Source organism: Sciurus carolinensis, chromosome 4 (genome assembly GCF_902686445.1).
Source record: "Sciurus carolinensis chromosome 4, mSciCar1.2, whole genome shotgun sequence".
NCBI classification, from domain to species: domain Eukaryota; kingdom Metazoa; phylum Chordata; class Mammalia; order Rodentia; family Sciuridae; genus Sciurus; species Sciurus carolinensis.
Window position 1 is genome coordinate 176,258,459 of NC_062216.1, and position 27,808 is coordinate 176,286,266.

Consider the following 27,808-nt stretch of genomic DNA (forward strand, 5'->3'; position numbering starts at 1 on the left):
GTGCTTCGTTTCCAAGGTAGCCTTATCAGGGTTTCTGAACGGGTCTCCTCTGGGTCCAGGCTGTCCTCACAGGTTGCCCTGGCCTCTTTCTCTGCAGCACCATGTGTCGTGCTGCTGGCTTTGAGGTGTGTGGTGTTTTGGTCCTGCCACGTGCAGTCAGCGTGTTAGGGCTGCCTCCAGGTGTGCACCTGGCCTTGTGTCCTCCAAAGGAAAGACTGCTGTCTTCCTGATTGTGCCAGGCAACAGTCTCGAGCCCCCAGAGTCCCTTGGTGTGTTGGTAGCTTCCTGAGGGCATGTACACACCCACCTGAAACAAGTGGACATTGGGTTTGATTTTTTGGTACTGGGGATTAAATCTAGAGGTGCTTTACCACTGAACCACATCCCCCAGTCCTTTTTGGGTGAAGGCGGGTACTGGGGATTGAACTCAGGGACACTCAATCCCTGAGTCACATCCCCAGCCCTATTTAGTATTTTATTTAGAGACAGTCTCACTGAGTTGCTTAGGGCCTCACTAAGTTACTGAGACTGGCCTTGAACTCAAGATCCTCCTGCCTCAGCCTCCCAAACTGCTGGGATTACAGACATGTGCTACCACGCCTGGATTCCCAGCCCTTCTTGTATTTTTTATTTTGAGACAGGGTCTTGCTCACTTGCTTAGGGCCTCACTTGCTGAGGCTGGTTTTGAACCTGTGATCCTCTTGCCTCAACCTCCCGAGTTGCTCAGATTACAGGTGTGTGCCACTGTGCCCGGCTTGTCACTGGTTTCTAAAGGTTGTATTAGGAATTTTCTAACCTGCCCTCAGGTGGAGCCCCCACAACTGCCCCGTCTCCATCGGACAAGTGCTTTCAGACCTTTTTGAAGGAGTTTCAGGTATCAAAACTTTCCGACTACACGTCCCTTTTGGGGACAAGAGTGTGTTTTCTTGCAGTCCCATCACTGAGATGTCTAGGAAATGTGGAAAAGCCTGATGCCATTGAGGGGCCAGCCCACAACCGCTTTTCCAGTTGCCCCGCCGGTCCTTGAGTGACTCTGTGCCCTGCCCAGTCAGCGTCATGGTGGACATTGGGTCTTTCCGTTCTCTGCTGCCTACTCTGTGCGCCCCATACCGGAGTGTGGCCTGATGGTCTTGCTGTGTGCTCCGATGGGGCTGCCCTCCACCACTGTCGCAGGCCTTCCCACGCCGTGCTGCTGTTCCTCCTGCTCTGCACGCTGTCCCTCCTGCTTGGCCACCTAGAAGACAGGGCACGTGCAGGGCTTCTTCTCAATTGCCAGTTCTGGGGGAGCCCTTGGTTGTCACTGAGCACCATGGTGGCAGGTGTTTGTTTTGCTCTGTGAATATCACGGCAAGCTGACAGGTTTTTACCTTGCACTCTACTGAAACCCGCCAAAGCCTGTCACTGTAGTGTGGCACTCAGATTGTAAAGGGGACTAGCGGGAGCCCTGGTGAGCTGTCCCATCCCTTTGCTGGGCTAGTCCTCCTGGCCTGGTGTCCTGGCTCACCTTCACTTTCTCTTTCACACCTCACCCAGCCATGCCCTGAGTGTTTTGTTCCTTTTAGTTGTGCTTTGTTTCATTTTGCAGCTGAGGGTCAGCCCAGATCTTGCTTGGGCTGGGGACTCCACCATTGAGCCACACCCCCAGTGCTCGTTTGTTCCTGACTGCTTGTGGTCCTCCTGGTGGACACAGCTGGGAAGCATGTCTTCAAAAGTTTTGGGCTGATAGTGATACAGCACTTGCCTGGCTTGTGCAGGGTGCGGGGTTCAATCCCCAGAATCAAAAAATAAACAAGCATCATGAGTTCCTACTGATTTTTTTTTGGTGGGGGGGGGTACCAGGGGTTGACCTCAGGGGCACTCAGCCACTGAGCCACATCCCCAGCCCTATTTTGTATTTTATTTAGAGACAGGGTCTCACTGAGTTGTTTAGCACCTTGCTTTTGCTGAGGCTGGCTTTGAACTTGTGATCCTCCTGCTTCAGCCTCCCAAGCTGCTGGGATCACAGGTGTGCACTGTGCCTGACTACATTGATATTTTTAATACAATTTAAAATTACACCAGTCATGGTTACAACTTTGGAAGACTTTCTCTCAAAATAAAAAATGGCTGGGGAAGTGGCTCACTGGTTAAGCATCCCTGGGTTCAATCCCCAGTACCGAATAATGGTAATTTTAAATTACATGGTTTTACTTAATTCCTTTGATTCTTAACATTTGTCTATTTTTTCATATCTTGCAAGTCTTAATTCTTAATATAGTTGGCCCTCTGTATCTGTAGCTTCCACATCCTCTGATTCAAACCACAAAAACATATCTGGAGATGATTTTTGGAGATGTTTTCCTGTCATCACAACAACTGTTGCATGGCATTCACATTGTGTTAGGTGTTATGCATGATCCAGAGATGATTTAGACTGCATAGGGGAGAGTGTGTATGCAGATACTCTGGTGTCTTTGTGGGTGGGAGTGATGGTGTCATTGAACTAGTGCCCCAGATACTGAAGGACAACTGTCATGGGCATAATTGCATATGTGTTTTATGCTGAAATATGTGTAAAATTTGGTCATGAAGTTAAAATATTACGTTGTCACTAATAAAACTCCTTCATGATTTTTTTTGAAAGTTTGTAATTTTTAAAGTTCTTTCGGTCCTTGATAGGTGTTTGAGGTACTGTGTTTTTAATTTTTTTAGATGCTGATGAACCTTTATTTTATTCATTTATTTATAGGTAGTGGTGAGAATCGAACCCAGTGCCTCACACATGCTAGGCAAGTGCTGTACCACTGAGCCACAATTCCAGCCCCGAAGTACTGTGGGTTTTTTTTGTGTGTGTGCGTGGTGCTGGGGATTGAACGCAAGGCAAGCACTCCACCAACTGAGCTATATCCCCAGCCCAGTACTGTGTTTTAAAGTCCCTTGGCAGATATTTATTTCTCTGGTTATGTTGCCCATTCGATATACAATTAGGTTTGTTTTCAGATTTAGATTCTTGTTTTTACATCCTCACATTATATACAAAATTACAAAGTTTGAAAGTCAGAACTCAACAGTCTATATTCAGATACCTGCCCTGCCAGGTGCAGTGCTGCATGCCTGTAATGCCAGAGACTCGGGAGGCCGAAGCAGGAGGATTGCATGTTTGAGGCCAGCTGCAGCAACGTAGCAAGACCCTGTCTCAGTGAAAAATTAAAAGGGCTGTGGCTGTGGCTCAGTGGTCAAGCACCTCTGGGTTCAATCACTAGTGCAACAAAACAAAGCAAAAGAAAAACAGCCAACTGGCCCCAAGTCCTCCCTTGTAAGGCAGCCCTCGTCTCCACTTTTCCTGCCAGGGCGAGTGGACACAGCCCTGCCGCCGCCCCCTCGTCTGCACAGGGAGCAGGCGCCTGTGTGTTCCTTCGCTCAGCACACCCTGAGTGTGGGGTGCTCTGGGGACACGCGGTCGTGTGCACCTTTTGCATGTGGTGAGCACCAGCTTCTGGGTCTCTGCCTGTGGTGTCGTCTTGTGCCTTTCCGCGGTCCCCTCCTGTGATACGTCAGAACAGTGCCGTCTGGTGCTCCTGAGTTAGGGTTTTTGTCAGGATGATCTGGTGAGAAATGGTATCTTGGAATGGTCTCCACTTAATGTGTTTCAGTTCAGACGTGAAGGATGGAAACAATACACTCACCTAAACTGGGTGTATTAGTAGTGGACACCTTTGATTTCATTGAACACAAATTGGTTGCTACATTAGAAAATCTCTGGGATGAGCGCTGCATGGTGAGGCCAGCAGACCTGGCAGTGGGAGGCTATTTCCTGAGTCTTCAATAGAAGATGGCAGGTTCTCCCACTAGTCAGAACTTGTAATTTTTTTTTTTTTTTTGATTGACTGATTGATTGATTGATAGCAGTACCAGGGATTGAATCCAGGGGTACTCTACCACTGAGCTACATCTGTAGCTCTTTATTTTTTGAGACAGGGCCTCACTAACTTTCCCAGACTGGACTTGAACTTGGGATCCTCCTGCCTCAGCTTCCTGAGTAGCTAAGATTTTTAGGTATTCAACACTATGCTTGGCCAGAACTTTAAATCTGAAACTAAGAAAATGTAAGGTGAAAATCAGCAATTTGGGTTTTTGAATGCTTCCTTTCTGCTTTTTCCCCTCCTCTGCCTTTGATCTGTATTCATTCTAATAAGGTGGGATTTGTGAGTGGGCCCTTGGCCTCAGGCCCAGCTGGCCCTGGAGATGGGCAGTGAGGCTGGAGCTGCAGGGGCTCAGTGTTCTGGGAGGAACCATTTTCCTTGTGAGTGGTTATGCCACTGTGTACAGGTGTTGGTATAGGAGGAGAGCCTTGGGAAGGTGACGGGGCTGTGGGAGCTGAGCCCTCCTGTGGGGCTTGTTCCTTAATAAAAAGGACCCCAGCGAGCTCCCTCGTCCCTTCCACTGCAAGACAGGATGGTGAGCAGGAAGCAGCCTTCTTCTGACACAGAACTGGAGCCTGCGATCTTGGACTTCCAGTTCTCCAGAATCGCAAGAAGCGAACTTCTTACTTGTACACCACTCGGTTTGTGGGCTTTTGTTTTGGCGGAACAGACCAAGGCCGTGGGACTGTGGTGATGGCGGTGCCTGGTGTGGTCTTGTAGGCAGTAGCAGACTCTTCTGCATGGCCCTGTGGACCTGTTGAGATCCCCACAAACGTTGGTTTGTTGTTTGTGCCTCACCACCTTGCAGGCTGAGTGCTCTTGTGGCTTGAACCAGGGCCTCTGCACACCCAGGCAGCACTTCACAGTTGGGCTGCACCTCCAGCCCTGCGTCCCTTTGATTTCTAATGAGGCAGAGCACCTTTCCCTAGGTTGCGTTTTGTATTTCATGCTTTAGCTCTGCTGTCCACTGGGAGTTGATTTGGAGGTTGGTGTGTACTGAACATAAAGATTCATGTTTTCCACAGAATGATCTCATTGACTTAGTCTGTTTTTGTTTTCTTTTGGGGGTTGCTGGGAGTACGCAGGATCGATTGAACCCAGGGGCACTCGACCACTGAGCCACATCCCAGCCCTGTTTACTTTTTCATTTGAGGCAGGGCCTCATTCAGTCGCTGAGCTGGTTTGACCCTGCTGTCATCCTCCTCGGCCTCCTGAGTTGCTGGGATTACAGGCATGTGCCACCATGCTTGGCTCATTTTCGTTTTGACATGGGGTCTCGGCTTGTTGCCCAAGACGACCCCACACTCCTGGCCTTGAGTGATCCACCTCAGCCTCCCGAGTAGCTGGGCCTGCAGGTATGCGCTCCAGCTTGCTTGGCAAGCAGTTTATTTTGTCTCAGGGCTCTGGTGCAAGGTCAGGGGCTGTATCTGGTGATGCCTTCTTGCTGGCAGAGCCTGGGCTGTGCTGAGCACTACGTGTCAAGAGGGACTGTGAGAGCACCCTGGCCAGGCTGGCCTTTATAGCTGACCCCTGGAGATGACCATTAATCCAGTAATTGCTTGAGTGGATTAACCCTTTCCTGAGGGCAGAGCCCTAATCACCTCTCCAAGGTGCCACCTGGGCCCACTCGTATGCGCTCTAATGGGGATTAGCTTCCAGCCTGCGTGACAAGAGGAAGCAAGCCGTGCAAGCCAGAGTTGTCCTGGTACCATTCCCTGAAAAGACCCTCCTCCACAGTGCTTTGCAGCGGGGGTGTGTAGGTGGTGGTCTAACCCTGTCTGTTAGTCCTGGCACCTGGGCCGCAGTGCATAGTGATTGTAGTTTTATAAGTGTTTTAAAATCTTTTCTATCTTGAAGTACAACACAGATGCTGAAACTGTGTAAAATAAAAATAAATGTATAGCTCAGTGAATTACCATAAGGTAGATGCATGTAATTGGTGCTTGGGTGAAAAAATAAACCCTGCTTGCTGGGCACAGTGGCACAGGCCCGTACTCCCAGCTACTCAAGTGGCCGAGGCAGGAAAATTGCCAAGTTGAGACCAGCCTGGGCAACTTGGTGAGATCCTGTCTCAAGAAATAGAAAGGCGTCGGGGTGTAGCTCTATGGTAGAGCACCCCTGCGTCCAGTCCCCAACTCCTGAGTGGAGGAAAGGAGGAAAGGCACCTGCCCTCTGTGCCTGGCTAGGTTCATCACCCGGCTCCGAACGCGGGTGCCCAACGGCCTAGCTTATGGCTACTGTATCACTTTATGCCTGAACTGAGCACCTCCAAATGCTAGTTTAGTTTGACCTCTTTTTATTTTTAATGATCTTTCAGTCTCTTCTGTCACAGGCGTCCACCTCCTGTGGGCGCTGCCTGTTGAGGAAGCTGGCTGCACTTGAGTTTCTCACAGTCTAGGTTTTGCTGGTGCTGGTCCTCTGGTGAGGACTGTGTGCTCCTCTGTCCTGTGGCTCCTGTAAATCGGTAGTCGGATCTGGAGGCCCAGAGGTGCTCAGGTTTGACTTCTGGTGAGAGATTCCTTTTCAAGGGTGTTTTGTGCTCCCAGGTATCTGTTTGTTTGTTTGTTTGTTTTTTCTTTTTTTTTTAGCCTTATGGTGCTGGGGATTGAACTCAGAAGTGTTCTCCACAGAACCATACTCCTGGTCATTTTTATTTTTTGAGACCAGACCTCGATAAGTTGCCCAGGCTAGCCTTGAACTTTGCCATTCTCCTGCCTCAGCCTCCAGAGTAGCTGGGATTGCAGGAGTGGCCACTGTGCCCAGCTCTCTCCAGCACTGGCAGCTGTTGGTACACACGCCCCTACGTGTTCATTCATAGCAAGTACAGTTCTGGCTCATTGCTTCTTTGTATTAGATGACCTTCTAATAGGTCATCTAAGGAAAGACTTGTCCCTTACCCACCAATGGGGAACTGAAGATCAGTGCTTGATTCTTTATATCAGTTTCTAAATAATCATTTTCCTACCATCCTCCAGAGGTGACTGTGTGTTTGACACCTTTGACAAGAGGTGTCGGTTTCGTGTTATTATAGCAAAATATCTGAGGTTTTGGAAGCCCAAGTCCAAGATCAGGTGGCCGCGTTGGTGTGGCCTCTGGTGTGTCTGCCAGGCAGCAATGGCAGAAGTCCGTTGGAGCAGGTTGTCGCAGCTCACAGTGGGAAGCAGAGAGATGGGTCCCACAGCCCCTCTGAGGGCATGTCCTGGTGACTCAGGGACCTCCCACAGGTCTCAGCTCTCAAAGTTCCACTGTACCTCCCACCATACCGTGCTGGGAACCCTACTTTTACGTATGGACCTTTAGGGATGCTCAGCTTGCACCCATAGCACAGCAGGGGTCACACTGGCTTCTATTTTGGTATTACGAAGTCAAGTTTAAACATTTGATGGATGTGCATGTGTTCCTCTTATGACCTTTCTAATGACGTCGTCTCCTCTCTGGGCCCTGTGAACCTTGACCTGGGCTCCGAGACTCTTGCCCTAGCCCTGGTCTCTCCTGCTGGCTGTCTGGATACCAAGAGCTTCTGGCTCATCTTGAGCTCTTCCTGCCCTAGACCTGGAGTGCAGGAACACCACTTCTTCAGCCTTGGTTTCTGTCAGGGCTTTGAGGAGCTGCTTCAGAAGCACGGTCTAGACTTTGGAGAGGTCCGTGCTGTAGGATGGTCGCTGTGTCAGCAGCAAACAGAGCGGTGTGTGATCCTCACAGATGGCAGGGTGTTTGCTTGACCTTGTATTTCCTTACATCTCTCTTTCCGTTTTGCACTGGAAATCCTGCTTCTCAGGGGCACAGGAGATGAGATAGGTGAACCATCATGTGATGACGCGTTTCTGTCGCCTGACACCTCACGATTTCACAGCAGTGACCATGCCACTACTTCCTCTGTCACAGGTGAAAAGCCTGAACACGTTTCCTGAGTCTTTACATCCTGTGTGTAGTTGTGCAGTGTCCAACCCGTATGGCACGCGCCCGTGGCCTGCTGTTGTCACCCGTGTCCACCCATATGGCACGCGCCCATGGCCCGCAGTGTTGCACCCATGTCCACCCCGTATGGCATGCAGCTGTGCTCTCTGGGTTGTCACCCGTGTCCACCCTGGTGGCACGCACCCATGGCCTGCTGTGTTGTCCCCCTCACCCTTGTTTTGTCCTGCTTCTGCAGGTCGCTGTGGGGTGCATGCTTGCTCCCAGTCCTGATGTGGTGTTCCTACTTTTTTGGTTGAGATTTGTTCTCATATATGTTTCTCAGGAAAGACTCAGAACAACTGGTACTGAATGCTTGCATGTGGATGGCAGTTTTTTGTTTTTCTTTTTCTGATGGGGGTTGGTTGGAGGTACTGGGGTTGAACCCAGGGGTGCTCTACCACTGAGCTGTGTCCCCTGTCTCAAGATAAAAATAAAAAGGACTGGGGATACAGCTCAGTGTAGAGTTCCCAGTACCCTCACCGCCTAAAAAAGAAGAAAGATTGGCCTTAACTTGTAATCCTGCTGCCTCAGCCTCCCAGGTTGCTGAGATTACACGTGTGTACCACTGTGCCCACCTACGGTCATGTTTTAAAGCAGGTGAACCAGCACACAGGTAGCATTTTGTACCTTGCTTTTTAAGTAGTGATAGGTCTTTTTTCTTTACTCTTGTTACAGCGATGATAATGAATAGCTGCTTATTTTAGAAACACTGGGGAGTAGGGAAGAAACACCAAGAGCGCTTACCTGCCCACCCCGCCCACGTCCTCTGTGTCGTCCGGGGCACCCCTTGTTCCCCGCCGATGGCAGTGCTGCGTCCTGTGGCTGGAAGTCAGTCTGACTGGGTGTACGTCCGTGGTTTGCATTTTCTTCCTGGCATCTCAGACGCCCTCCCGCTGTCTTCTGGTGTGAAGCAGGGCAGTCGCCTGTGGTGCTTTCGTCATCTTTCCCTCATAAATGGCTTCATTTTTTGTGCCTGAGAGACCCAAGGATTTCTTCTGAAGTCGCTGGTTTTGCTGGAGTGTGTTTCAGTGTGACTTGTTCAGGATGGATTCTCATATCCCCTTTTGATATGTAGTTTCATGATTTTTATTTCAGGAAAGGTTTTTAACTTTTAGTATTTTCCCTGACTTTGCCCCCTTCCTTTTCTGGGGGATGGGTACTCTTTTTCTACGTTGGATTTTATCCAGCAACTTTTTTTTCTTTTTCTTTTTTTTTTTTTTTTGTGGTACCAGGGATGGAACTCAGGGGTGCTCAACCACTGAGCCACATCCTCAGCCCTTTTTTGAAACTTATTTAGAGACAGGGTCTCCCTGAGAGTTGCTTAGGGCCTTGCTGAGTTGCTGAGGCTGGCTTTGAACTTGCAATCCTCCTGCCTCAGCTTCCAGAGCTGCTGGGATTACAGGCGTGCTCCACCATTTGCTATTTTTTTTTACTGATCACACCTCCCCAGTACTAGGAATGAAACCCAGGATCTCATGTGTACCAGGCAGGTGCTCTACCACTGAGCCACATCCTGAGCCCAGCTGTTACTTTTTAGAACTATTTTTTGGTGGTGGTGGGAGGGGTTGGATTGAACTCAGGACCATGCACATGCTAGGCAAGCCCTGTGCCACTGAGCCACATCCCCAGCCCTTTTTAGAGACAAGGTGTTTTTAAGTTGCTGAGGCTGGCTTTGAATTTAAGATTCTCCTGCCTCAGCTTCCTAAGTCACTGGGTTTACAGGTGTGGGCCACCACACCTGGCTTTTTAAAAATTTTGTAGATACTGTTTTGTTTCTCTTGGTTCATGTTGTTTTTTGGGAAGACAGCAGGTTGCAGTGGATGCTCTTCTGCAGTTTTACTTTGCAGTTTCTGGAACCTGTGATCAAGCACAGCTCAGAGACATGGATGTTTGTCTTGACTCTCGAGACAGACCATGTTCTGCTGGCTTTGACCCCAGTGCAGTACTGTGATTGTCCTGCTTTGCCCTTCTTGTGAATCTCCAGCTATGTCTGGTGTACAGGTCAGTTTTGTCACGTGTGTGTATAGGAAACCATGTAAGATGTGCAGGGTTCAGTACGGTCCACTGGGTCTGGAAGGTGTTCTGCACCGGCCAGGGGGCTGCTCTGTCTTCTCAAGTTTCTCCTTGGGATACTCTGAGTGGCCGTGGTCTTAAAGTGTGAGAACAGAATGACCTGGTGAGCCTGTGCTCGTTCCCTGCTTCAGTGGGTACCACCTCCCACTACCCACTTCATCTGTGTCCCCACTTTAGTCATTTTGAAGCAGGTGCCAGATATTGTATTTGTCTCTGGGTATATTTTATTAGGTGTCTTTGTCAGCAGCAGCCGCTGAGCCAGGAGGATCCCAGGTTGCAGGCCAGCCTGGGCAACCTCCTCTCAAAACAGAAAGTGAAAGGACTGGGATGCAGGTCAGTGGTGCACCCCCAGTACCAAAAAGTATGTGTACATATGCAAATATGCATCTGTACGTCTTAAAAATGTGGAATTCTTTTAAAAGTCATGTTCTCTATCACACCTTTAAAAACTAATCAAAATCACTGTCAAGTGATCAGTCAGCGTCCAGATTTCCCACGTTCTTTGCGTAATGCATCATGTGTGCGTGGCACTCTTGTGTCTGCATCTTGCTGGCCTTGTCCTCAGGTGCCTCTGTCCCTGGCGCCTTCTGCCTGTTGGCTCTGGGCTGTTTCTGAAGCCCTGTAGTGGCGTGTCCGTGTGGCATGTAGGGCTGCAGCCCCTCTCCCTGCTCTCTGTCCCTGTCGCTGCCCTCCCTGCCAGTCCTCACAGCGCTCACCTGCTCACCTGCATATGCCGCCACCACTTGTGCCTGAGTGCCCTGCACGGCTCTGGCTTCCCCTCCACTGTGAGGCTCAAGGGCTTCAGAGATGACCTGCAGTAGAACCCCATAGATGCTGGCTCTTACCACCCGACCCCTGAAGCCCCAAGAACATCTTTGCAAGAGCCCAAGTCAGCCTGGGAGATGGAGGTCAGCTGGGCTCTGTAGGGCTCAGGGGTGCAGGGGCAAGGTCATCCAGGAACCCAAGCAGCCAGGGTGAGACGGTGGCCGACCTGCGGGGAGAGAGGGTTGTGGTTGGGAGGGACCACAGGGGCAGCAGGCATAGGCCCCCGAGGCAGACTCCACCTCCCCCCTGGCTGTCCCTGGCTGGAACTCCAGGGCAATACTGGGAGTGCTGGGGCCACTGCTCTGCAGGCCTTCGTCCAGTGTGGTGTGGGTGTGGAGCCAGTTGGGGAGTTTGCTGAGCACCTCCAAGGCTGAGCCCGTTGTTGGGCGGGGCTGGGGCTGCAGTGCTTCCAGAAGGACTTGTGTCCACGGTTGCTTCTCCTGAGTGCCTGGTAGGACTCTGGTGGATCCATCTGGCCTGGCAGTTCCCTTGTGGGAAGAGTTTCAACCGCAAGTTCGGGTTTGAAGTAAAAGACTGTGAAGGCTGTTTTTTCTGGAGTGAGTTTTGTAGCTTGTGACTTTCAAGGACTTCGATCGCTTCCTCTGAGATGCAAATTTATTTTCATAAAGTTATTTGTGCACTTACCCTGTTTATGACTGCAGTGTCTATGATGACAGCCCCCCTCATCCTGGGTACTGGTGAGTCCTGTCTTCTGTGATTTTTTTCTCTAATCAGTCTGTGTAGCTCTTATTCAATTTTGTTGATCTTTCATAAGAACTAGTGTTTGCCATCATTGATTTTCTTTTCTTTTTTTTGCAATTTCATGATTTTACATCTTTTTTCAAAAATTTTCCCCTCTGCTTATTTGGGGGTTAAATTTGCTGTACTTTGATTCTTTGGCACCTTGTTTAATATAGAAGTGTTATATTTGGAAACATTTTGGATTTTTCCAGATATGGTGCTGCTGTTGGGTTTCCATCCCCCTGCGCATTTTCTCCGACGCCAGTGTCATTTTGCCATCTGCCTTGATGTGTGGTTCTGCAGGTCATCTGACAGAGGTGCTGTCCCACTCCTGTCTTCTGTCTCCCTGCTGGGCATGCCGCATTCCATCTGCCTCTCTGGGCAGGCCTGCTCCTCTTCTCGGTTCAGCCTGCATGGTGTGTTTGAAGGTCTTTGTACATGTGTCCACATGGAGGACCATGTGTCCAGGGTGGACTGTCCCTGGGCACATTGTGATTGTGTACTGCTTCCTACAACTCCTGTATGGTGTGTGTGTTAAGAGAGAGAGAGAGAGACTCTGGGGATTGTACCACTGAGCTCCATTCCAGCGCTTTTGATTTTTATTTTGATTGATTTTGCAGTGCTGGGGATTGAACCCAGGGCATGGGGGATGCTAGGTAAGTGCTCTGCCACTGAGCTGCATTGCCAGCCCTTATTTATTGTGAGACAAGGTCCCTCTGGTTGGCCAAGTTGACCTGGAACTTGCATCCTCCTTCCTCTGCCTCCTGAGAGGCTAGGTCCTGCTGTGCTGTTGGCGAATCTGTTTCTGCTGTTCTTCCATTTTGTCAGCAGCATGTGCTTCTTTCCATACTTGAGTTTCACCTTGTTGGCATCTTTCTGTTTAAAGAATGCTGCTTCTACTACTGTCATGTGTAACTAATTAAAACAGATTTAAAAAAGGAAAAATACAGAGTGCTTCTTGGAGGCAGTATATCGTTACTCATCCTTCTGGTCATCCCTGTCTGAAAAGAAGGCTTTGACTGCGTGAATGGGCATGCAGTACGTTGTACGTATTTAGAGTGCAGTCCGATCTCTGTGTGTACACGGTGGCTGCTGTGCGCACTGACGTGGTCTGCGGGGACGTGTGCTGGACATGCCCATTGCCCAAGTCCCGAAGCCACCCAGCTGCTCTTTGGTCTGACTGCTTCTGCCCAACGTAGTTGTGGGAGTTTGGTGTTGTGTCAGTAGCTCCTTCTTTCCTTTCTGGGTAGTGACCCATCCAGTGGAGGTGTCATTTGTTTTCCAGTTTCGGGGTATTACATAAAAGCTGTGTGAAATTTGCATATGTAGTTGACATTTTTTTGTAGGTCAACACCTGGATGTGGGATGGCCAGGTTTATAGGTTGTAAAGTAGATAAATGGAGTCCACAAGTAGCCACACGCCCATGCACACTGGGCTTTCAGCAAGGTCAGGAAGGAACTTAGTGGAGAGAGCATGGTCTTCTCCATCCACAAGGGTGTTAGAGCAGTTAGACCTCCCAGACCCTTCACAAATCTAATGTAAGCTGGAAGGCTTGTAAGAGGAAATGCCAGGAAGAAGCTGTGACCCCAGCCAGACAGGTGTCTTAATCCTGACCCCAGAAGCACAGCCCACATAAAACACGGTAGGCTTGTTAGAACAAAGGACTTCTGCTCTGCAGAACATGCTAGTAGGGTGTGCCAGGCGGGGTGCAGGAGGGGCAGGACACAGGTTGCCAGGCACTACTGTTCCCTTGCTCTTCAGGTTGGGTTTTCCCATTTATTTCTGCTCTCTTTCATTCTTCTGTAGTTGTAGATGGACCAAATGCCTTTATTCTTTTTGTTTATCTTTATGTGGTGCTGAGATTGAACCCAGTGCCTCACCTGTGCCAGGCAAGTGCTCTGCCACTGAGCCCAAGCCCCCCTTGTATTTCTGCTTTTGTCCTCGCTGGGGTTTTTGTGGCACTGAACTCCCAGTGCACACCTGTTCCTCACTAATCTCCCACACAGTGGCAAGGTGTGCACGTGCTGCCCACAGTTCACTGTGTAAGTTTATTGTGTAGATGACCCTTCTGCCTCACTTTGCCTCCCAAGTAGCTGAGGCTACCGGCATGCACCCCTGCCCGGGCCTCCATTTATATTGACTGCTTTTTATGAATCTAAATTTCCATCTCTGATCATTCTCTTTCTTCTGAAGAACTTTCCTTCTTATTGCTCACGTTTCAGGTATACTAATGATAAATTATCTCTGCTGTGTTTCTTCTACCTTAATTTTTTAAAATTGTGGTAAAATTTTTAAAAATTAAAAAAAAATTTTTTATGTTGTACACAACATAAAATTCTCCCTTTTAACCCTTCTTTCACGTACAGATCAGTGACTTTAACATGCACACAGTATTGTGCGACTGTTTCCAAAACTCAGCCTCTTGCACACAGAGCCACGCAGTGAGTGCCTGTCCCCTCCTGGTTCCCATCCCCGTGGGCTTGCTGCTGTCCGCCTCATGCAGAGGAGCTGTGCTACTGATCTTCTGAGACCAGCAGACACCCCAGTTGTGGCTCTTGCGAGAGTCCCTGCTCCAAGTTGGGATCGTGCCGGAGCAGTGAGGCACTCTGGTGAAGAGGGCCACTGGGAGCCCGCTGCCCAGATGGGATGACTGGAGCCCGTGCTGATTCCACGGTCAGCCTGTCCAGGAGCCGCTGTGAGCTGCAGGGCTGCATGCTGCGCAGAACTCCCTCCAGCGGGGTGTGAGGGCTTCACTGGTCCACAGTTTCCCAGCACCTTTTCTTCTTAGAAATCAGCAGCCATGCTGTGGGTATGGGTGGCCTCATGGTTTTCCCTCGAGTTTGGTACTTATTGGTACTGACCTTTGATGCATAAAAGTCCTTTATTTTTCAGTTGTTTTCCTGTTTTATCTTGTGTTGATTTTGTTCTGTGTCTTGAATTATATTGATCTGTTGCAGTTATTTGATTTGCTTTTACTGCAAATATTCCATTTTTCATCTTTATAAATTCTATTTGGATTTTTTAAAAATTTTTATTTATTTATTTTTTTACTTGTAGATGGACCACATGCCTTTACTTTTATATGTGGTGCTAAGGATTGAACACGGTGCCTCACACGTGGTAGGCAAGTGCTCTGCCACTGAGCCCCAGCCCCAGCCCCTATTTGGAATTTTTTTTAAAAAAATCTCTTCCCTTCTTATTTTAATAATTTCATTTACTTCCTCAGACTGTGTAGGGTGTTTATTTTAGCTGTCTTAGTGTTCTTGGCTACTGATTTGGTCACGTGACTCACATCTGGGTCTGTTTGCAACCACTGATTTTTCCCTCTGGTCAGCCCTGCTTTGGGCTTCTGTGCCTGCCTAGTAGTCTGTTTGCTCTCAGCTCTTTGAACTGAGCATTTTGGGTGCAGGACTTCTTAATACTACGTGAAATACCCCTGAGACTTGTCTTGGGCTGCAGGGAGTCTTCAGTCACTTGTGCTTCTGAAGGCTTGCTTTTGAGCTTCGTAAGGCGGCTCCCTAGCAGCTTTGGAGACCCCATTCCCATGCCCTTCTGAAGCCCGTGTTTCTCTGTTGGTCGGACACTGCTATTCACAGCCCCTTGGTCCTTCTGTCCCTTTTTTTTCAGGTTGAGTCTTCAGGTGTGGCTTTAGGGTTGCTTGCAGGTCTACCTGGTACAGCAGCCCTCTGTGACTGTCTTTGTTGTGTGCTCTGTCCGCAGACCCCAGCCAGACTGCTCTGTAGGACCACCAGGCTCTGCCTGTGCTCCTCGAGGTGCTAAGTTGGGACTCTGCAGGCTTGTGTCACCAGTGTGGCACGTCTGTGGCTGCATTCCTGTGCTTCCTCCCGTCACTGCCTGGGGGACGTGTGTGGTGTGTCCCAGGTGCCTGGTCGTCCAGACAGGGAGGGGAGCCTGCACACCTCCATTGTGGCCTGGACATGGACTCACTTCCAGCTTCACTCTTCCTCTGCAAGGTGATTTTATTTGTTCCTGAGAAATCTTTCCACAAAAATTCAAGACTCTGCTTATTGGCTACTGCACAAAAGCTTTGAGATTTTGATTGGGATTATGTCAAACTTATAGATCAATTTGGGAAAATATTGATGTCTTACCAATATTGAATTTTCTCATCCATGAATTTAGCATATTTCTCCATTTATTTTAATTTCTCTCAGCAATATTTTATGGTTTTCACATTTTAAATATTTCTCAATTTCATAATTTTTCATGTTATATATGGAATTCTTTTAAATTACATTTTCCAGTTGCTCATCTATAAAAATACAGTTGCTTTCTTTGTGTTAACCACGTGTCTTGTGACTTTCTAAATTCATTATTCTGCGGGTCATAGGTTCCTCGTGATCACTTCACCTCCTGACGTCAGTGTGGATGAAGGTCTGCTTCTGCCTTCCCTGCCTGCCTACCTTCGTTCCTTCCCTCAACAGCTCTGAGCTCTTGCTGCAGTGTGATGCTGACCCAAGGTGGTCGTTTCAGGCGCCGTGTGCCTGGTGCAAGGCCCCTTCCTCACGCGGAAGGCTGTTGGCAGTGACTGGCTGGCTGTCTGCCTCTTAGCAGACTGACCACTTCTCCTGCTTCTCCCTTGCTGGTGGCTCCTCTCACTGGGATGTTCAGTGCCAGGTGCTCCTTCTGCATCTGTCGAAGTGGCCATTGGCCTCTGTTGACCACCTCAGCGTGGTGAATCATCGTGCAGGCCCCGGCCGACCTGACTGCAGCCTCCCACGACACCCTGGGCTTTTCCCCACGTGGTGTCCCGGCCCACTGTGGATAAGGAGTGGTGTGAGGCGCAGTCTGCACCAGCTGGGGTCCTGCTGCCACCTGTGATCACACGTCAGTCTCTTGACACCATGGAGTTGGCGCTTCGACCCCAGACTTCCCAAGTACCATTCATTTTTGCATGTTAAATGAGCTTTGCAGTCTTGCAGTACCCACTCGGTCATGGTGTATTATCCTTTTTGTTAATTTTGGAGCAGGGTTACCAGGGATGGAACTTGGGCATGTGACCACCGAGCCACATCCCAGCCCTAGTTTGTATTTTATTTAGAGACAGGGTCTCACTGAGTTGCTTAGCACCTCACTTTTTGCTGAGGCTGACTTTGAACTTGCAATCCCCCTGCCTCAGCCTCCCGAGCAGCTGGGATTGCAGGCATGTGCCACCACGTCTGGCCTTTGATTAAAGTTTTTTTGTTGTTATTTTTTTCAGTGCTGGGGATTGAACCCAGGGCCTTGTGCTTGCATGATTAAAGTTTTAAAAGGAAGTCTGCACTTGTTTTTATCGGTGTGTGTTCTGCGTCTTCTTTGGAGAGCTCTCGCAGGCTCCCCGGGACCGGGCTCCCTTGTTTCACAGCGGCTCACCCACCCCGGTCCTGTCCTCTCACCTACAGCTGGTTGCGGCCAGTTTCTCTGGCGCTCTGCTGCCCCTGAGGGCATGCCCTCTCGGGCATCTTGTGCCGCTGGGTCCTCAGGGATGGTCTTTGGCTCCCTGCACAGGCGCATCAGTTGGGCCAGCACCTCGCTCCTGGCGCAGGACCACCTGTGTGCAGTTGCTGGATGTGGGTTGCTTCTGCGTTGGGGGATGCCCGTGTGGCGGGCATTCCTGAGCCTGGGGAGAGCGCCTCTTTCACTCCTGGGTGCATCCGGGAGCGAGGTTGCTGACTTTTTAGCTTTTCCAGGGCCTGCTGGAGCGCGTGCCAGCAGCATGTCCCAGTGCCATCCTGGTGGTGCGGGCTGGCACCCACTGAGTCTGCAGTTGCCTGTATTTATTATTCTAATTGTCTGCTTGATTCTTTTCCAAATCCGGCTTCTCAGTTTCTATAGTCTCTTATTTGCTCATTTTTCTTTGTTTTCTACATTTTAATTTAAAAACTATTGCACACGTGTATCCACACGTGCCCCCCCCCACCGTGTGTGCACGTGTGTTTTGTGGGACGTGCAGGTGGAAGAGTGCGGTGAGTGGGTTCTGGTGCCTGTGGTTCTGCGTCCTGTATGTGGCAAGGCCTCATCCCAGACTCGCCCGCCGAGTTGCCGACTGACTGCTGGTGGCTTGTTCCTGCACGAGTGCTTCTCGTGCTGATCACTGATTTGGGGTGTTTTCTTACGTGGTGCCAGGACTTGAACCTGTGCCTTCTGCGTGCCGAGCACACTTGACCACTGAGTCGTGTCCCTCGCCCTTGTCTTGGGTTTTGTCTGGCTGTGCTGTGGCTCAGTGCCAGGGGATGCCTTCCCCCCGGGGAAGCTGACAGGCCTGTTGACCTGGTGCTTCGTGGCCCTGCTTACCCCAGACGGTCAGTACCTGTCACTCGAGTGCCGCAGCCTGGGAGCTGAGGGCTGTGGCTCCTGCAGCAAGGGAGTGGGCTTGCCCTGGGCGGCCCCGAGAGCCCTCCCGCTCCTGTGCTGTGGGCTCTGCCTGACAGCTCCGTGCCCGACTGCCAACACCAGTCTCACTGCTGCTCTTTTTAACCTCCCTACTGAACGTCCCCACTTGTGCCCCCGCATTACCCTGGCATCTCCCACCTGGCCCGTCTCCGTGGTTTCGTGCTGGCTGGACCAGGTCTCGTGGTGGTGCCGCCTGCATCTAGGTACACTGAGTCAGTTTCATGGAGCTCGCTCTGAGTCCTCTGGTAGCCCCAGCAAACCCAAAGGCAAGGGTGAGCTCTAGGAGAAGATGGCCTGAGCGCCGTGGCCCGGCACCAGGTCTTTGGCGCTTCACCAGCAGGCCTGAGCATCAGTGCCATGTGTGCCCTGTGCCTGCTTTGCAGGAGCAGGTGCTCGTGCTGTGTGGTGGGCCGCCGTGGGAACAGGCTTCTCCCACGGTGTTCACCTGCATCCTCTCCATCCGCAGGTCCTTGTCTCCACCACGTGTGGCCTGGAACTACGTGGCTTGCTTCTGTGCTGACTCTGGTGTCGTCTCTTACAGGACGTGCGGAGGGGCTGTGTGTGTGCTGTCGCGGTGGTGGGGCCCCCGTCCTTAGGACCAGCAGCCAGTGCCCCCTGTACAGACCTGCGTCCCCACGGCGAGGCTCGCGGGAGTGGCCTGAGAGACGGAACGGCTGTGAAAGGGTGACCACCATGAGTGCCGGCACTCGGGGGCACTCGGACCAGCTCTCCACCGACCTGAGACTCTAGCATGAGGAGGGAACCGGGATAGTTATGGTCGGCCATGGAGGACAACCAGGACACTGGCCCCAAAGGGGACAGTGATTTTGTTTCTGATAAAATAAGTTTCAAAATAGAGGAGGAAGAAGATGATCCAGTCCCCAGCCACTGTTTGGAAGGAGTGGACTTTCAGAGTGAGCAGGAGGACGTGAGGCACATGGACAGTGGTGAGGAGCAGGCGGAGGGCGGGGTGGGCCGTGCCTGCCGGCCCCCCGGGAAGTGCTTCCCTGCCGAGGGCGAGGATGGCTGCGGGGCTCTGTTCTCCCAGTACAGCAGCACGCTGTACAGCGTGGCCATGGAGGCCGTGGCCCAGAGCCTGCTGTCCAGCCACCACGTCAGCTCCAGGAAGAAGTCTCCAGCATGGAGGCACTTCTTCATCTCCCCCCGAGATAGCACGAAAGCGATATGTCGCTACTGCATGAAGGAGTTCAGCCGTGGCAAGAACGAGAAGGACCTGAGCACCAGCTGCCTCATGCGGCACGTGCGACGGGCGCACCCCACCAAGCTCGGGCAGGAGAGCGGCAGCGTGTCCGCAGGCTCCTCCTTGCCCTCGCCCTCGCTCCTGCTCCCGCCGCAGCCTGCAGACGTGGGGGACCTGGGCTCCGCTCTCCTGCCTGTCAGGCTTGCCCAGAAGATGACACCTACGCTCCCGTCCCCTGACCACACGCAGGAGGAGCCCGTGTCCATGGCCTCTTCTGAAGTCCCTGACGTGCCGGTCACTGAGAAGTGCAGCAGAGAGGAGGCCCTGGCTGGGTCTTCCCCCCGCCTCGCGGTGCTCCATTACGATGAGACCACAGAGGGCGTGGCAGAGAGAAGCCTTCGCCTTCCCAAGAGCACGTCCGGGTCCAGGAGGAGGTCGGCCGTCTGGAAGCATTTCTACCTGTCTCCACTGGACAGCTCCAAGGCCGTCTGCGTGCACTGCATGAACGAGTTCAGCAGGGGCAAGAACGGGAAGGACCTGGGCACCAGCTGCCTCATCCGCCACATGTGGCGGGCGCACCGCTCCATCGTGCTGCAGGAGAACGGCGGCGGCACAGGCCTCCCACCCCTGTACCCTACGCCCCCCACCCTGCTGCCCGCCCTGCTGCCTCCAGAGGGGGAGCCCGACTCCGTGTCCTCCTCTCCAGGAAAGCCGGTCCAAGAGTGCCCCTCGGCCTCCTCGTCCCCGGACAGGCTGACTGAGGACCTGCTGTTGCGCGCACACCCTGCAGGTGCACTTGGGGACACATCCGTGCTGTCGTCCTCCGAGGATGTGGGCGAGGCCTCTGTGGGCACCTCTCCTGAGCAGCAGGCCAGCGGGCTGAGCCCGAGAAGGTGTGAGTCTGGTGCCGTCTTCCAGCAGAATAAGAAGGTCATGAAGAGGCTGAAGTCAGAGGTGTGGCACCACTTCTCTCTGGCCCCCACAGACAGTCTGAAGGCCGTGTGTCGGTACTGTGGCTGCGTCATCAGTCGCGGGAAGAAGGGGGATGTGGGCACCAGCTGTTTGATGCGGCATCTGTACAGACGCCACCCTGAGGTGGCCGGGACCCAGAAGGGCTTCCTGGGTGCGAGTTTGGCGAACTCCCCATACGCCACTTTGGCTTCTGCAGAAAGTTCCTCCTCCAAGTTACCTGGCTTGCCAGCGGTGGTCAGAAGAAACCAAGTCGTGTTTCCCGTCAGCAGCAAGAAGACCTCCAAGCTGTGGAATCACTTCTCCGTGTGCTCTGCGGACTCCACCAAGGTGGTGTGTCTGCACTGCGGCCGGACCATCAGCAGGGGCAAGAAGCCCACCAACCTGGGCACCAGCTGCCTCCTGAGGCACCTGCAGAGGTTCCACGGCCATGTGCTCAAGACTGACGTCCACCCCGAGACCACCCCGTCCCGCTCTCCAGGCGCCCTGGGGCCACTGAGCACGGAGTTGTCAAGCACTTCCTCCTTCGATGACCCCAGTGAGAAGCTTTATGACTCTCACCCAGTTGCCAAAAAAATCACCAATCTGATCGCAGAGATGCTCGCCCTTGACCTGCAGCCGTACTCCTTCGTGGACAGCGTGGGCTTCAGCAGGCTGCTGGAGTACCTGAAGCCCCAGTACTCGCTGCCCTCCGCCTCCTACTTCTCCAGGACCGCCATCCCCGGGATGTACGACAGCGTGAAGCAGATGGTTCTGTCACAGCTGAAGGAGGCCGAGAGTGGCGTGGTCCACTTCACGTCAGGAATATGGACGGGCACTCAGACCCGCGAGTACCTGACCCTCACCGCCCACTGGGTCACCTTCGCGTCCTCGGCCCGCCCACACTGTGAGGACCACCACTGCTCGGCGCTGCTGGACGTGTCGCAGATCGACTGTGCCTATGGGGGCAGCAGCATCCAGAAGCAGCTGGAGTGCTGGTGGGAGGCGTGGGTGACCTCCATCGGCCTGCAGGTCGGCATCACTGTCACCGACAACCCGAGCGTCGGCAAGATCCTGGACGAGGCCGAGCACTCGAGCGTGCCCTGCTTCAGCCACACGGTGGACCTGATCGTGAACGAGGCCGTCAAGAGCCAGAGGATGGTGCAGAACCTACTGAGCATCGCTCGGAAGCTGTGCGAGCGGGTCCACCGGTCCCCCACGGCCAAGGAGAAGCTGGCCGCGCTGCAGCGGGAGTACGGGCTGCCGCAGCACCCCCTCATTCAGGACGTGCCGTCCAGGTGGAGCACCTCCCTGCACATGCTGGAGCGGCTGCTGGAGCAGAAGCGGGCCATCAACGAGATGTCCGTCGAGTGCAGCTTCAGAGAGCTCATCAGCTGCGACCAGTGGGAGGTCATGCAGTCCGTGTGCCATGCGCTGAGGCCCTTTGATGCCGCGAGCCGGGAGATGAGCGCCCACGTGTCCACTCTGAGCCAGGTCATCCCCATGATCCACATCCTCAGCAGGAAGGTCGAGATGCTCTTTGGGGAGACCATGGGCATTGACACCATGCTGAAGTCGCTGAAGGAAGCCATGGCGAGCCGCCTGTCTGCCAGCCTCCACGACCCCAGGTACGTCTTTGCCACGCTGCTGGACCCTCGCTACAAAGCCTCCCTGTTCACAGAGCAGGAGGCGGAGCAGTACAGGCAGGATCTAATCAGGGAGCTAGAAATACTGGATTCTACCTCAGAGGACACAGCCACCTCTGAAGGCTGTGACTCAGGGCCCCCGTCGAGAGACTCTGGCGGAGGGGAGAGCCTGTGGTCGCTGGTGGCCAAGGTGAAGAGGGGAGACCGGCGGGAGCGGCTGCCTGAAGATGTGGTGCTGGCCTACCTGGAGGAGGAGGTGCTGGACCACAGCTGCGACCCGCTGGCCTACTGGAACCTGAAGAGGGCGTCCTGGCCCGGGCTGTCCACCTTGGCCGTCAGATTTTTGGGCTGTCCCCCCAGTACCGTCCCATCAGAAAAGCTGTTCAGCACGCCCACAGAGAACGGCAGCTTTGGCCAGCCCCGGCTCACGATGGAGCATTTTGAGAAACTCATCTTCCTGAAGGTGAACCTTCCCTTGATATACTTTCAGTATTGAACTCACGACAGCCGCCAGACCAAGCTGCTCTTGGCCGCGCTGGCTGGCTGTTGTGCCAGGGCTGGGACCCACCCAGCGGGGCCATGTGGGACACCAGGCCAGCATCCGGGGCCGCCTGCCGGCTCACACCGTAATGTCACACGTGCCTTACTCCTCATCAGGCCAGGTCACAGTGCGTTTGAGAGCCCACGAGAAGCAGCCCGTCTTGTCAATTATGAAGTGGGATGATCAGGTTTTAATTCGTAACTGCAACACTTTTTTAAAAGTTAAGAGTCAGTAATTTGTTTTATTAGAATGCAGACAAGATGTAAACAATTTTATCCTGTAGGCTTTTTATTCAATTGTGTAAAAACCACGAATCAGGTACTGTATTTTAGTTAAATATTGCTTTAATTGCAACAGAACAGCTTTCGTGGCTGTGAAATGAAACCTGTAAATAGGAGGTGGAGGTTAAGCCATCCTGACTGAGCAGTTTGTAACTGCAGGCTCTAAAGTGTGTTGAGGAGTGAAGAGAATATTCTGGAAGCTAACTGTTTACCACAGAGACAAAGTGTTAGGAAACAAAACTGTACTCCAGTGAGTCAGAGTGTGCAGTTGTGGTCATGGGGACATGGGACATTCCCATTTCAGGTCTGTGCATTCAGGGTTACACGTCCATTCAGTCAGAGGTCCCGACGGTCTGTCCTGAGTCCTTGAGATCAGAGCCCTGTGTGTGTCCACGCTGAGGACTCGGCAGTGCAGCAGAGGGCCTGCTGACTGCTCTGGCGCCTCTGACTGAGCCTCCCTGAGCACAGGGCCAAGACCACAGCCAGGGGCCCCAGAGGCAGCGGCTGGCACATTATAGTAGTGAGGCTGGCCTTAGGCATTTAGATTTTTCTTTTTTTTCGATAGGGAAGATTCAGCCATCACTGGGGTATTTTAGGGAATCCCAAGGACACCAGAATGAAATGATCAGTTGTCAGATTCTTTCAACAGTATGTCTTCAGAGTCTTTGCTTTAACATCTAAATGAGGCTCGTTTCCTCATTTCAGATGGGTAAGCGCTGTGGGTGAGACACTCGCTCATCTGCTGTGACTGCTTAGGAAGTTGTCTTTTTGTTGAAATGCTGTACCGATGCTTACTCTGAATTCGAGTGGACTGTGCTTTAGTGTATTTATAAATGATGGATTCAGTTTCTAAAATTAAACTTTTTTTTGCAATTTTCCAGTGCTGGTGGACACTGGCTTTTTATTTGTAGGGTAGTAGCACAGGTATACTCCTTGTGGGCCAGGGCTCAGAAACCAGGCCCGCAGCACCGGACAGGCGGCGGGGGAATGGGTTCCTACAGCAGCGTTGAAGGAGGTGACGGCCCTGGCGGGGTCAGGAGTGCACAGTGGTGTGGGCTTGCCTGGGCTGCAGGTCCAGCTTGTGTTCTGGGTCTTCACTCGCTCCAGGCAGGAAGGAGGGCTGAAGGCTCCTGCTCAGCAGTGTCCATGTCCAGGTCGCCACCGTTGTTCTTGGGATCATGTTTTAAAGGTAGCAGCCTTAGAACTTGGGCATGTTGAGCTCCGAGGATTTCCCCTCTGAAGCAGGGTGGCCTCGGTAACTGGCAGGAGCACACCCTGCCCTGGTCCAGCAGGTCGGGTGCCCTCCCGTCTGCAGGGCTGGTCCAGCACTGAGGTGCAGCAGTGTCCACCTGGGCACGTCCCTGCACAGACAGCCTGGGGTCTGGGTGGGAATGGCAGACCGCCCCCCGTGCAGTGCTGTCCAGGGAACGCGTCGTGGACACAGGCATAGCTCTTTGCCCAGAATCACCCAGGACTTTCTCGGGCTGCCAAGGCAGGATCAAGAAGTGGCCGCAGCTGGAGCCCTTGCTCAGAGCGCCACCTTCTCCACGTCCTCTTTGAAGGGCTGTGAGCTACAGTCAGTGCCTGAAACGGGGAAAACGTGGCCTGTCTCCTGCAGCAGCCGTCTGTCCCCGACCAGTGCTGCCTGTGTGGCCAGTGGGCGCTGAGGGCGGCGAGCCATCCCTGTCCTGCGGGGCTGGCGGTCCTGCAGGAGGGCGAGCACAGGCGCACTCAGGCCTACGAGGACCTAACAGGAGCTCAGAGGCAGTTCTGGGAGCCACTGGAAAAATGCGTGTTCTCAGCCGTTTCTCCCCAAGTCTCCACAGACCCCAACCCTGGGCCACGGCGGTCCTTGCCTTCAGGTGGCGTTGTGGGCAGGGTCCAGCACTCTCAGGTCTCGGTGATGGGCCTTTGCGTGAGCCTCAGAACTGTCTGGTTAAGTGAGTAAAACTGCCACTTGGTCCATTATGAAATGCCTGGGCCCTCCCTTCCCATTGCTCCTGACCCCGAGCAGCAGCGGGATCACCCCCCAGGGCTCTCAGGGACACACGGGTAGGTACAGCACTGCTTTTTTCTTTTTCTTGCTGTGCTAGGGATTACACAGGACCTGGCACGTGCTGGACAAGAGCTCTGCCACGGAGCCACTTCCCAGCCCCACTCACTTAAAAGCTTTCTGAAGACGTCAGAGAGCAGTCGAGGCACCAGGAGGGGAGACACGGCCAGCTGGGAAGAGGCTGGAGTGAAGGCGGCGAGTCCTGTGCTTCCCACTTTGCTCCTGTTGGACACTGGCTGGTTTCCTGGTTGTGAGCCTCTCAGAAGGGGGAGCCAGAGCTGGCCCTGGGGCATGTGCTGTGGGGACCATGATGACCTCCAGGACGCCAGGAGCAACATCTGGGAAAGAAGGGAGCCTCGGATGTGCACCTGGCGTCCTGCACGAATCTTGCCGGGCATGGGTGCCACTTCCTGCCAGGCTCTCCATGCCCAGACCCAGCAGCCTGGGTTCTCAGGAGACAAACAGGTGCACAGGAGGCGAGCTTAGGGTACCATGCCTGCCACCGAGAAACCCTGAGGTTCCCAGTGAGACCACAAGCAGCCCTCGCGGGCCTGGACCACCGGAGCTGTCTCTTGCCTGACTGCTGCAGGTCCTCCTGCCCCGTCCTGCCTTTGGTTTTGCTGTCAGAGAAAAGGCATAGCATCTGCATCTGTACGTATCTACAGTTTGACTCACGACAAAAAATCAGACCCTAAAATCGGACCAGGCTGGGGCACCATGACTCAGGAGGCTAAAGCAGGAGGAGGCAAGTTTGAAGCCAGACTAAGCAACCTGGTGAGACCTTGTCTCAAAGCAGTGATTTTTAAAAGGGCTCGGGTGCAGCTCAGTGGAAGAGCACTTGCCTAGCATGAGTGAGGCCCTGGGTTCTATCTCCAGCACCCCAAAAATTTAAAAACCTACACCAGGCCCGTGTAGCAAAGCTCAGGACCACGTAGGATGGGGTGGGGGAGACTCCTTCAGAGGAACAGCACAGCAGGTGACTGGCTTTTTAAAACTGGGTGTTCCTGGCACGGTGAGATGACACCCTGAAAGTACTGGGAAAAAGTCATGGAGGACCTAGACTTGGACACCCAGAGAAAAGGTTCCACAAACAACAAGAGTGAAATTACGTTTCAGACAACAACTCTTGTTGGTCCCCAGCAGAGCCGCCCTGTGCACCTCCTGCAGTTGTGCAGATGGAAGGGATGCCCCCAGGCCTGTGGCAGGAGCCCTGGGGTTGTGAAGCACGTCATCCATGTTGGCGGGCAGCGGAACAGTGTCTTCCAGCGTTTAGAATTGGTTGTCGCGGTGTTGGTGGAGTGCAGGACTGCGTGGCCACGCCCGCCAGCCCTGCTCCCCTAGACTGAGGGAGGAGGTGGCCAGCCGGCCTGCAGCCTGGGCAGCGTAGGAGACCGTCTCAAAGTAAGGACGGGATGGAGCTCAGTGGGCCAGGCTCAGGTTTCATCCCGTGCTGAGAAAATAGCGTAGGTGCTCAGAAGCCCACCCAGGGAGGCCACTGAAAGCAGACAGCGCCTGTGGAGCTCTGATAGAGGAGAGGGGCTTGATTGCACTCACCAGCCCAGAGGGAGCCACGGGAACCAGCACGCCCTCCTTGCCCCTGCACGGTCCTGCCAGGATTCCACGAGGCCAACTGGACCCAAGGACAGGCCTCGGGATGCGGCTGGGGTGGAGAGAGGTAAAGGAGAAAGGAACCCATGGGCGCCGCCTGGGCAGCAGGCCCCTGCACAGGTGGAAGGTGCTCCCCTGACACCTGGGCAGCCCTGGAGCACCCAGCTTCTCCACCTCAGTCCCATGATGCCAGCTGGCAGGGAGGGAGGGCAGCACCCTGGCCGTGCTGCCTGGGAACAGCTGAGCTAGTGTGGGCGTCCCTGGGGGTGAGCCCCTGGGTGCAGGGAGGCCTGGTGGGAGTTCCGCCTGGGCTCAGCGCCTCCCGTGGCCCGTGGGTGTGGCCAGCACCTTGCCCTCCGCCCGACCTCCCCGCACCACTGTGCAGGCCTGTGTGCTGCCTCTGCTGCAGGACACGCTGCCCTTGTTCCTAGGGATCCAGCTCCAGCTGGACTCTGGGCGCATCCCTGAGGCATCTGCCTGGCGCTGTGAGAGATTCGTGTCCTTGGGTTACCAGAGGCGGCAGCCAAGGACTTACCAGGGTTTCCTGTTCAAAGGCTGTTTTCTGTCCCCTTTAGAGAAATCCAGCAGCACCGTGCCCGAGGAGCCTTGATGAAATGGGGCCTGGTGCTGTCCGCTGGCCTCAGCTGCCCAGCTCTGCTCAGGGCAGGCCGCCGCTTCCCACTGACCTCTGTGGATGCTCCGCCTGTCGACAGGCAAGGCTTGGTTCAGGGATTCCAGGATCTCCTGATGCTGCACAGGACCCGCGGCCAGAGGGGGAACCCAGCTGGTGCCCCAACCGTTTGGGGTCTGGGCCTGCCGGACACGTGTGGCTGAGACTCTGCCTCCAGGCTGCTTTTCTTAGGGCAGACATGGCCTTTCCCAGTGCGCACAGCAGACCTTGCTTGGCTGGGCCAGGACCTGGGCATCTCCAGCACCTTCTCAAGGGGATTTGGGGGCAGGGGCACATGGCCCCCTGTGCCCTGTACCTGCCCAGCCACTGGGCTAGGGAACCGCTGGGAGTGCGCTGCCCATGATGCCAGCCCCAGGTCCTCCAGGCCACCAGACCAGAAGCCTCGTGTTGTCTGCACCAGGATCTGGAGGACAGAGGAAGGGCAGGTGAGCCTCAGGGCCCCCCTTCGCTTCTGCAGGAACCCGGCCAGGCACACTCTGGCTGCCCTGTGCTGCCCTTCTGGCTTGTGGGGCAAGGATGCATCCCAAGGAGTGGACATGCCAGATGTGCGCTGCTTCCGGCAGAGGTGCTGCGGTGGGAGGTGCCCGCGCAGGCTGTCCCGAGGTGTCACGGTGGCCGAGTGGCCTTGCACCTCCTGGAGCAGTGCTGGGCTTCTGGCTGCACAGGGCTCTTTTCCTCTGTGCCCTGCTGACAAGTTCCTGGGCCGCTTGTGCTGGGACTGACTTCCGAAGCCCTCAGGGCTGTTCCAGGCAGTGGGAGACCCCAGCCAGCACGGGGAATCCCACCCCGGGCGTGCCAAAGGCCACCACGGATCCAGCACCACATCCAGCTGGCCTGGCGCTTCCTCATCCTCGCTCCACTTGCTTCTCTGCCTCCCGCTCCCACTCGTGCCCTCCACCCTGTCCCTGCCGGCCTTAGGCCTCCCTTCCCAGCCTTCCACACCCCTC

At 53.6% G+C, this 27,808-nt stretch overlaps 1 protein-coding gene across 18 annotated transcripts in view; it reads left to right on the top strand.

Annotated features, from left to right (window-relative positions):
• The window catches only part of Zbed4 (zinc finger BED-type containing 4), a 46,697-nt gene that overhangs the window by 2,755 nt on the left and 16,134 nt on the right, over nucleotides 1-27,808 (top strand). For 12 of the 18 annotated variants that reach the window (XR_007108193.1, XR_007108186.1, XR_007108195.1 and 9 more), the window contains 2 exons: nucleotides 18,434-22,150; nucleotides 26,746-27,286. Coding sequence is in view for 2 of the 18 variants with exons in the window: in XM_047548338.1 (XP_047404294.1) it covers nucleotides 18,677-22,183 (3,507 nt within the window). In the remaining 16 variants the exon portion in view is untranslated. Of the gene's footprint in view, nucleotides 1-15,219; nucleotides 15,474-18,433; nucleotides 23,390-24,602; nucleotides 25,337-26,745; nucleotides 27,287-27,808 lie in introns of those variants that run through there. The other 6 variants (XR_007108194.1, XR_007108188.1, XR_007108197.1 and 3 more) reach the window with 5 other exon arrangements.